The following is an 11,075-nucleotide window of genomic DNA, read 5'->3' as shown; positions in this document are numbered from 1 at the left end:
ATGGTCTGCATCAATTTGGGTCTTTGGGATGCAATCTAACATCAGGGTTCAATAGATCCAACTCATAAACAGCTAATGCAACACTTTTGTTAAATTCCCTAAGTCTGGAATTCAATCATATTTTGGTTGTTTCTTTCAAAATCCATTGCAGTGGTGCACATAGCACAAACTACCTGAATCTGACAGTATCCTAACATTATTGTTACAAGTCTTTCATATATAATTGTAAAATCTTTTGACTACCTAAAAATCAATTTCTGTTTCTATGTCTTTCAGATGATGCTGAAGATGACATCATCTACTCAGATGTTAAAGTGAAACAGCGTACAAGAAAAGCAACACCACGTTCAAATCAAGATGCAAGTTAGCTTTCCCCTAATACATTCTGACCTAGCACCAGTCTTAAACCTGTTCATGCCAAGTTAGCAGTTTCAGTTAGAAGCTCTCACCAACATCTTACATATAACACTGGAGATTTAAAAAGCTGTGGTCATTAGTGTTTGTGTGTTTCTTGTGCTCTTCTTTGTATATATAGCAAATAACAGCAAAGGTGAGCTGTGCCTCTCTAAGACAACAGCTGAGTCAAGCATCAACCATCATCTCATAGCTTAAACATTTTAGCTAATATTCACTGTGTCTGTCATGACTGTAAAACAATGAAACCCAACTTAGTTGCACAGCACACGCTGAGAAAGTGTATACTATACATGTATCTTGCGTAACACTGGCCTGATATTACTATTAGGAATCATAGCAGATATCAAAATGCCCACTTATTCTATGTAACAATACAAAAAACATGAAAGGCTCACTCTAGAAATACTTCTCCTGTTACAGTTTGTTATTTTAGTCATGTATTCTCAGTGCATACAGCTTTTTGCCTGCAGCTTAGAGTCTCAGTATTATATGTCATGTTTTGTGGTCATGTGACATTTTGAAAGTATAATAAAACGTGTTTTCCTCGTGTTCCACACAATTCCTTCTCAATCAGCATACTTTATTAATCCCAGTATTAATCCCAACATTCTCAAAATGTTGCATTTATTTTCTGTGTTTTGCAGTACAAACTATAAACCAAAGCCAGACATAAAGTGGAAAGAGACAAGAGTGTAATAAACTCACTCTGTAACTTGTGAACAAGAATTATTGTTTTCTTTTATAATCAAATCAAATCACTTTTATTGTCACAACACATTATTGGCACACTGGTACAGCACATGCGAGAGAAATTCTTGTGTCAAAGCTTCACAAGCAACATGTCATGGTCCTTGAAGGTAACGGTGGTCCCCGTGGTAATCGGAGCACTAGGTGCGGTGACTCCCAAGCTAGGCGAGTGGCTCCAGCAGATCCCGGGAATAACATCGGAGATCTCTGTCCAGAAGAGCGCAGTCCTGGGAACAGCTAAGATACTGTGCAGGACCCTCAATCTCCCAGGCCTCTGGTAGAGGACCTGAGCTTGAAGGATAAACCGCCCGCAGGGGCGTGCTGGGTGTTTTTATATATATATAACATATAGAGAAGTCAGCAGTATGAATATTGTGCAAAAGAAATGGCATTTATGTGCAATATGGAGTGCATAAGTGTCGAAGTTTCGGTAAGTGACAGTGAAGTGTCTATGTTAGTGGTCAATGTTGAGCAGTCTGATGCCCTGATAGAAAAAGCTGTCCCTCAGTCTGCTGGTTCAGGACCGGACACTATCATACATCCTGCTGGACTGAAGTAGTTTGAACAGTGTGTGACTGGGGTGACTGGAGTCTTTGAGGATCCTCCCCGCTTTCCTCAGGCACCGCTTCCTGTAGATGTGCTGGAGGGAGGGAAGCTCACCTCCAATTACTGTATCTTTGCTCCACTCTCTGGAGAGCTTTGAAGTTGTAGGCAGTGCTGTTGCCATACCAGGTGGTGATGGATCCAGTGCAATAAAATGCAGAACACCTGCAAGATCTTGTTTAATTGTGATTGTAAAGGCTATTACTGCAGTAATTGTTTTGTAAATTTGAGTGGATAGTTGTATATTTGTACCTCAATCCATGTTTTCCTATTTACAACCATATGTGAGAGATCAGATTTGTAAATGTGTAAACAAATATCGAAATTTAAACAGAGATTTGTGAAAGCTTTGTAAATGTGTAAAATGTTCTCAAATATAAACGTAAATGTGTTGACTCTGATGCATGCATAGAAATGAATGATTTACAACTGACATGTGTTCTTCTCAAAGCACTGAAAAGACCGAAAACTCCTGAGTTACAGCTTCTTTTAACAGACTGTCTGTTAATATTAACCCTGGGATGAAGCATTACAGGCTCACCACCAGGTGGCGCCAGTACCAGTGATTTTAGCCACCAGCTGCCTAGTATACTGCAAGTGCTAGTTGCATACATATAAAGCAGACTTACATGGAGAGACTACACATGTATGCTGTAAGTACATGTTTATGTCATTTTTTAATCTAAGTATAGTGTAGCTTTGTAAAAACTGAAATGTTATTGTTAATACAACAACTATGCTAGCTCGGTTTATGCTTCAGCTATCAAACCCATACACCAAGTGACAGAAATGAGCTAACTGGTGGGTTCAGCACCAGAGTGATGCACCTGAAACTAATAGTAACCTTACAGCAGTGTGTTGGAGATCATTTGAGTTAGTTTTGAGCCAAGCTGGCTTTGGCTTATCATAAAACTACATCACCATCTATCTGTCTGTCTAAGATAGATTTAAAAAAAAAATAGAGTTGGCTTTTTAACTTGATTTATTTTAACTCAGTCTTGGAGAGTGAGATGGCTGAGGAATGGGGAATTGCACTGGTACTAGTTTTTACGAACATGAGTGATTTACAGTGGATGAGCCATACCATGAAGAGAAAGGAAAGTGTTGAAGCTAGGTTAATAAGAGAGAAAGTGACGAGTGAGCAGCAGTATAGCTTAATGCCAAGAAAGAGTGCTACTGATACAGTGTTTGTTTTCAGGGTGTTGATGGACAAGTATAGAGACGATCAGAAGGAGCTTCACTGTGTCTTTGTGAAGTAATGTCTCCAAAGTATAAACCACTCTTAATACACGAACATTATTCTATTACTTTTATACCAGATCATTTAACTAACCTTAATATATTATAATCACATTTCTCTCCCTGCAGTTTATATGATATTGTACCCCTCTCTCTCACACTTTGTGTGGGTGTACTTTCTTTGTATCTTTAAATATAAACTTCAATCAGTCAGTGCATCTGCAACAAATTTAAAATGGAAAGAGCTGTGGTTTTAACCTAACATAGTTTTAGCATCCCACATTAGGGTGTCAACCGATACTTGCTGTAGACCATGTTGATGAGTTCACAGGACGTGAGAATAAAATCCTTTTAAAGGCATATAGTGCTTCATTGGTATGTTTACAGAGATTCAGAGAAGCATGCGGTATCACAGTCAGTCTAGTGAGAGTAGAACATGGGATTATCTGTGTTGGGTGTCTTGATGAATTAACTTATCTAAACTTTTGTGATGCTATAGTAATATAATGGGACATTTCCATGATTTAAAGGAACCCTCAATGCTGTCTTTTTGCATATATTGCAAAACACACCTTAAAAGATTCTCTTCTATTATCAACAGTTTAACCCCGAGATGATTTTCTGGGCTACACTTAGTAACTGTAAGTAAAGATACTCTTTCCATCCACATAGCAGCTCAAACATGACTAGTGATACTCTAATTTGTCTAACTACTGCATTTACATGTTTGTATAAGTAAAGACAAGTATAATGAGACACTTAATTGCTTGAGTAAGACTAACATGACTTTAAATACATGCTTACTCATTTCTGTCCAAACCACAAGACAAACACAGCAGCCCAAAGCCCGTCATAACTGCCGCCACAGAGAAGAACTGCAGTTGCTGGTAAGTAATGCTAAACTTAATTCTAATCGGTGAAATTACTGTACTATAAAAACAATCTAAAAAATGTAAACATTGATTGATTGATTATGATTGTAAAAAATACTAGATAACACAAAAAATGTTATGAAACCCTTTTGATTGGTCACCATAGCTTTGGTGTCCACAGTTCAGACAAATATGTCATAAATAGTGCTGATGTGTTGACGACAACAGTAAAATTTAAGCTTAAAGTAGCAATTTGAAAACTGTTTTCACATGTAATTATTGCTGCAAAATATTCATTGATAGTTATAATTTGTTTGATCAGCCATATAACAATTAATATAACAATTAAAATGAGAGTTACTAGACTTGTTAAAGTAATGGGAAGTCTTATACTGTGAGTGCTTCCAACAAAAAAATGGTATTTTTAGAAAATATCTGACATACAGGTACAACCCACACATATGCACACAGAACTTTAACTAAACGTCGTACATCGTCTTGATGCATGCTCAATCATCCAAGTAAGTAAATCCCCAAAAGTTGATTCTGTTCATCTGGACGTAGTGTTTTCAGTGGGAGAAACGTTTGTCACTCATCCAAGTGACTTCTTTAGTCTCAGCTGACTGTAGGTTGCCCCAATCTTATAAACAGTACATTAGCATAATGACTGAAACCGGCACCACTGAAGGAAATTTCCACTGGGAGGTCATTGCCACTCTCAGCTTCGACCAAGTGTGTTTGCTTTTGGAACTGTATCTTAATTCCACCTATTTCACATACAAGGGTCAGTACTACAGGCAGAAACATGGGTGGGTCATGGGTTCCCCAGTTTCACCCATCGTGGCCAATTTGTACATGGAAGAAGTGGAAAAGAGGGCTTTGGTATCCTACCCTGGAATGTCCCAGGACATACCACAATTCATGGATAACATTAACTCGGTGGACCGACACATCAAATTCACCAGGGAGGATATGAAAATTGGCAGGTTAGCCTTCTTAGACTGTGAGATTTCCATCAGTAATGGGGGACATCTAAAAGCTGATGTGTACCGTAAACCTACGCATACGGATCAGTATTTAAGGTTTGACTCTCATCATCCACTGGAGCATAAAGTGGGTGTCATCAGGACGCTACAACATAGAGCCAACACCATCCCCACAGACACAGCGGCCAGGGAGGCAGAAGAACATCACATCAAGAAGGCCCTTAGTAAATGTGGTCATCCCACCTGGACATTTGTCAAAGCTGGTAAGACACCTAAAGAAAGCTCTAGCCAATCCAGGAAGAAGGACAACTGCTGCCTAAGCAAAAACCCATAGTGATCCCGTATGTGTCAGGAGCATCAGAACAGCTGAGACGCATTTTTTCTAAACACCGTGCCTTGGTGGCTTTTAAACCCCACACACAAAAAATTGGTCCACCCCAAGGATCGGGTCCCCCGACCCAAACAGAGTAATGTAGTGTACCAAATGATTTTATATTTACAGTGAGTCTCGTGCTCTGGTTGTGATGAAGGCAAATAATGTCTTCCTCCATTTTCTTCATGAAAGGGAAAAAAGACCAGAAATATACCATCCAGGTGCCAGTGGTGAATTCACATGCCAGAGAGTAAGAAGACATCTTATTTTAAATATGGTGAGTGACTGTTGTCATGGCGACATTAGTTAAAAAGGAAAAAATGTCTAGTATGTCAGTAGTTGTTGCATTATTTTCCAAAGTAAGAACAGTTTCTATTGATTCATTGTGTAGATAATTCACACATTTGATAGTACACTACACATGCAAAATAATCTGATTCTGTCCAAACAGAAGATGATTTTGATCTACATCATCATCGCAACTCCAGCAATGACCGCTGTGCCACAAGGTACGCTTCAGCCAGTAAACAGTACCTAGAAGAACAAAATGAATCCATATTGTTAATCCACATTAAACATTTTAATGTTTTATCTTATTATTTGTTATTACTTAGATGATTTATTGTTTAGTCTGGTGAGAGAACATTTCTGTTTGATATAGTGCTGTACAGATAACGGTGCCATTAATAGTATTACTCAAGTTTCATACACATGAATTTTGTCAGTAACAATTAATTGGTTACATATATACAAAGTTTATGGTTTTCATTTATTTAGTGCAAATAAATGATAGTTATTAATTTCCCTCTTTGTATAAAATTATTTATTCATTTTCTTACCAGGGTCTTCAGAATGCAATCTAACTGAACCTGGACCCCAGACGTGTTTTGGAGTTTTAGGAGAACCACTCGTTTTTTACATACCTACTAAACCACATATGAAGACAAGCTTGATAAAGAGTACAGAAAAAATTTTAACCTTAATAAATGATACATTAATTAGTCTCAATGAAAAATACAAGAATCGTACTATATTTTTCCCAAATGGAACATTGAAACTCGAAAAATCAACAAAACATGACTCTGGAGAGTACAGCATGGAAACACACAGTTCTACTGACGGTGTGTTATTGCACACAGTTAACATCCATCTACATATACTTGGTAAGACCAACAACTTATTGACTTATTGAATAACATCTGTGTAATAACAATGTACATGTCAAAATGTGCTAAAAAAAATGCTAAAACTGGAAATTTAAAAAGCAGGTAGTTACATGAACAGTTTGTATTTATCGTTGTTCGTATTGCTGGTTATATATTATAAGAGAGTTATCAAATTATCATTCATTTTATGCACACATTTTATATAAGTAAGCTATGAGTAAGCACTTACATAAAGCCTGTATTGATATGTATTTACACTCCTTAGAGTAGCAGTGAATGTCTTATTGCAGTTGATACTGTGTCTATATGTGACTATATGTTTGTTTTTTTCAGCTCCTGTGTCAGAACCAGCTGTTATGCAGATGTGTTTGTCACCAAAACAGATGACAGTCAGCTGTTTCTCTGAAGGAGATGAAGTAGAGCTCATTTTGTCTTTGGATGATAAGTTGTTGATACAGACTACAGCCAACGGTACAGAAAACAACAGCGTTTCAAATGTTACCATCAACTTACCTGGTCAGCTAATGGGAAACCTGACATGTGTTGCTCAAAACAATGTCAGCAGAAAACAAACTATCACCCACCTTACAAGCTGCACAGGTAATGTAAAATATATGTAATAGAAATGAACATGTTAAATGTGTTGTAAAGCTAAAATATATCTTTGGATAATCAAAAACATTACTAACTTGTAAGTTGTTTTTTTTTTAAAAGCAGTATAGATCTGTTTTAGGATTTTGTTTTAAAAAAATATCTATGTTGACAAACTCTCCCAAAGATCACAAAAATTGCAAGATGCAGTTTTTTTTAACAATAATAATTTAGCAGGTACAAAGAGAAACAGAGTGTCTGTAGATATCGACCACTGCAGAGCTGACAGTGGATGTTAAATTGCAGTTTGTATTGCATCCATATGTGACTATATGTTGACTATATGTTTGTCTTTCAGCTCCTGTGTCAGAACCAGCTGTTTTGCAGATGTGTTTGTCACCACAACAGATGACAGTCAGCTGCTCCTCTGAAGGAGATGAAGTAGAGTTCACCTTGTTTTTGGATGATAACTTGTTGATAAAAACCCAACCCAGCATTGCAGAAAACCGCAACATTTCAAATGTTACCATCAGCTTACATGGTCAGCTGCTGGGAAAGCTGATGTGTATCGTCCAAAACAATATAAGCAGAGAACAAACCATCATCCACCTTATAAGCTGCACAGGTAATATAAAAAAAATATTACGTTCTGTTATATTTAAATAGTGATTTATTTTATTATTTTATTTAGTATAGGTATTTATAGGAGTTTTTCTCATTTTAAATGATTTATTTTATTTATTTTAAATGCTGAAGCATAAATTGGAAGTACGTATGACTTGAAGACTCTTGGCTCTTGACGGAGCCGGTCGCACTTTCTCCTTCTCCCTCTCCCTTATCTTTCCTGCTTGGCTTCTCATGTCTGAGGTGTTTTTTCTGTTCTCAATCTGATCTCCCTGTTGGAGCGCAGTCTGGGGTTCTTTTTTCTCCTTGTCTTTCCTCATGTTGTGCATTTTGCATTGTTATACCCCTCTGACCTGTCTTCCCCATGTGATGTAGTGTAATGTATGTATGGTCGGAAGGGTAAGATGGCCCTGGCAAAGGTCGGCAGCCTTAACCCAATTTCCTTTGGGGTCAACCTTCGGGATCAATAAAGTTTTATTGAATTGAATTGAACATTGTAGCCCAGTAAACTATATTTACATTATTTCAGTAATTTCTTCTTAATGGTTTTAATTTCTAGGTAATATTTCTGACCACTGCATTGTGACTGTGGCTGTGGTAGTAAGCGCTGTTGCCATTCTACTCATTCTGGCTGTGTTTCTTGGTATCCGGAAATTCAAAAACACAACTGGCATTATGACTGTTAATGAAGGTAAGATTTTTATATTAAATGTGTTGTCTTTATCAATTTTGTCTCAATGATCACCACACAGAAGTATATGCTAAATTGTTATAAAACAGTTAGTGGCAATAATTTGTTGGACAAAAGGATATTTTTGTAGCGTTGTAGCAACTTCTGTACAGGACCACAATTGATTTCAACACAAACAGTCAATATGTGATTGAAATGCTGACTTTCACCTTTAATTCAAAGAATTTTATAAAAGTTTTTCATTAAATATTTAGTAATATTTACCCCTCATTTGTAAAAGGCTGATGGGTTATTGTCTTCACCTTGTTAAGCAGATGGGCAGGCGGGACACCCAAGTTTGTGAATGTGATAATTTGAGAATAAAGAAACGTAGCAAATGTATCAAAAGTTAATTAAAGTCATATCTACAAAAAATCTTGGGTGAGTTCGAATCTCAGTGAAATAGACCTCAAAATCAGAGATCAAGTTTTCTGAAAATCTTGTGAATGTGCTTGTGAGAACAAAGCGACGTGGGATTTTGAAAGTGATATGATAGGCTTTTTTCTACGTGGACACTGAGGGTAACACTGGCCACCACCAGTATTTTTTTTATTTCAGTCTCCAGTTTTCAAAGGAATAAAATTTTACTGGAGAAACTAACATGATCTAATTCAATCTTGCAGTATGACTGCCTACAACCCATAGAGCTTACAATGCTACTTTTTCTTTCCTTGTGTTGCCACAAGCCACGTGTTGCTAGTTTGCAGCTTATCAATTTAATTATGTATTTAATAGTTGAATCCCGGCAGAGATGGGGTTGCTTCATGATCATTCTACTTCTATCAGCAGTCACATCATCAGCAAGCATGATTGACCCATTTGCCCATAACATTACTTTCTTTTCTTTTTTTTCTTTTTTTTTTTTCTTTTTTTTGCCTGTCCCGTTTGGCTCTTTTGCCATCAGAATTATTGTCTAAAGGCAAAGAAAGATGCCCAACGGATTTACTTTACCAAGTTGACCATCCCAGCCTTGCAGTAATGGTCCATTTGATTCACCTTTTATTGTTTATTTTATTTTCACTTGCTGAATACGGGACAGACTTGGCTGGGGGAAAGAAAGAGGGAAAGAGAAACAGCTGAGAAGAGGGACGGGGGAGAAGGGCAAAAAACAAAAACCAACAGAATGGGCAGAAAAAGAAAATGCATATATCGATCACCTGGATCACCTGTTGAGAAAGAAAAAAGAAAACAAGCAGAAGTAAACAAGAGTAATAGAATAAATAACATCACAATGATATATGGGAATATGACAGTAAATACTAAATATTAAACATTATTGTGCAGCACGTGCTCCTACCCCACAGTGTGCTTTGGGGTAGGAGCCAAAAAGGGTGTAGTTTGTACACATAACATTACTTTCACCTAGTAATACAGTCTGGTATCCTTGGGCTCATGAGCGATTTCACTCCTTTTCCATACTTTTCTCCTCCCTTCTGATACAAGTTAATATTGGTTTCATCTGTCCAGAAAATTGATTTCAGAAATGTGCAGGCTCTTTTTAGATCAAGCCTCACCTTACTCTGCTGGAGTGTAACTATTGGTTTGCAGCTTGTAATGAACTTATGTTGTCCATTTCCACCCCGAAAGGTACTTTACTTTTTGGGCACTCTTCCTTATACTCACATTTAAAATGTACAGCAAAAAGCTTCAATTACAAATTTAGAGCTTTTGTATGATTTTAGATATGATGTCGGCTTCATTTTTCAGGAAATAAAAAGGAAACAGAACTTGGCCTTAATGCAGCTTGTTAATCAATTGTCTAAATATCCAGTTTTGAGCCTCTGAAATTGAGGGTCTATTTTTTTAAGCCTTGAATTAAAGCTAATTAAAACTGAAGTCTTTCCTTCAATCACACATATTTGTTTTATTTGAAATCCACTGTGGTGATGTACAGAGCAAAAAATAGAAATATTGTGTCATTGTGAATCTTTGTGAAAACTTTCTTGTTTTCAATGTACAACATCAGCGTCTTTTGATTACACAAGACACAGTTTTCTGTTTCTACTTCTTTCAGATGAAGCTGAAGAGGACGTTGTCTACTCAGATATTAGACTGAAGCAGCTTACAAGAGAATCAAGAGAAACACCGCCTATTTCAAATCAAGATGAAAGTTAACGTTCTCCTAAACAGTCTGACATTCTGAAACCTAAACCCTAACATGTTGACTTTCAGTCAACTGTCTAATAAAACTATGGCACTTTAGCAATTCCATCTTTGCAGTGAACGTGAAGGTAAACATATTTAACAAGTACTCACTGGATTATTAATTTTGAAGGAAACATAAAGGGGGGGAAAGTTATTTAGAAGGCATTTGATATACATGAAATACTTATTTATACTTATTTATAAATGCTTTATATTTGAACTACATTTTATTTGACATAATTTAAATAAACTACATCAACCTTGTAAAGGTTCTAACCAACATTTAACCTTGGAGATTAAATAAAAGGCTTTGATCAGTGATGGTGCTTTCCTTGTGTTGTGTTAAGCAGACGTGGGCTGTTCATTTTGTTTGAGATAAAAACATCAGGGCTACTTTTTCCTGTGTTGTCATGACATTAAAACCACAAACTATATCCTGTTTTCACTGAGCTGCTAAACCTCTAAACCATGTGACATTACCTAAGCGTCACAGTTGTCAGTGAGAAAGGGGAAAAAACTGTATTATGCATAAAACACTGGCTTGTTTGTTCACAGCTGTTGATCATAGTAGAGAATTAAGAG

General features: G+C 36.8%; 1 protein-coding gene across 1 annotated transcript; it reads left to right on the top strand.

Annotated features, from left to right (window-relative positions):
* Positions 1-2,362: 2,362 nt before the first annotated feature.
* On the top strand, positions 2,363-10,812 carry LOC113030660 (uncharacterized). Its single transcript, XM_026182299.2, has 10 exons — positions 2,363-2,420; positions 3,608-3,647; positions 3,833-3,893; positions 5,430-5,514; positions 5,689-5,746; positions 6,080-6,400; positions 6,737-7,003; positions 7,353-7,619; positions 8,178-8,309; positions 10,363-10,812. The coding sequence occupies exons 1-10, from the start codon at positions 2,397-2,399 to the stop codon at positions 10,461-10,463; spliced, it is 1,356 nt and encodes a 451-aa protein (XP_026038084.2). The 5' UTR covers positions 2,363-2,396; the 3' UTR covers positions 10,464-10,812.
* The last annotated feature ends 263 nt before the right edge of the window (positions 10,813-11,075 follow it).

Source organism: Astatotilapia calliptera, chromosome 10, assembly GCF_964374335.1.
Source record: "Astatotilapia calliptera chromosome 10, fAstCal68.1, whole genome shotgun sequence".
In the NCBI taxonomy this organism is placed as follows: domain Eukaryota; kingdom Metazoa; phylum Chordata; class Actinopteri; order Cichliformes; family Cichlidae; genus Astatotilapia; species Astatotilapia calliptera.
This window is presented reverse-complemented; position numbering and strand designations above follow the sequence as displayed.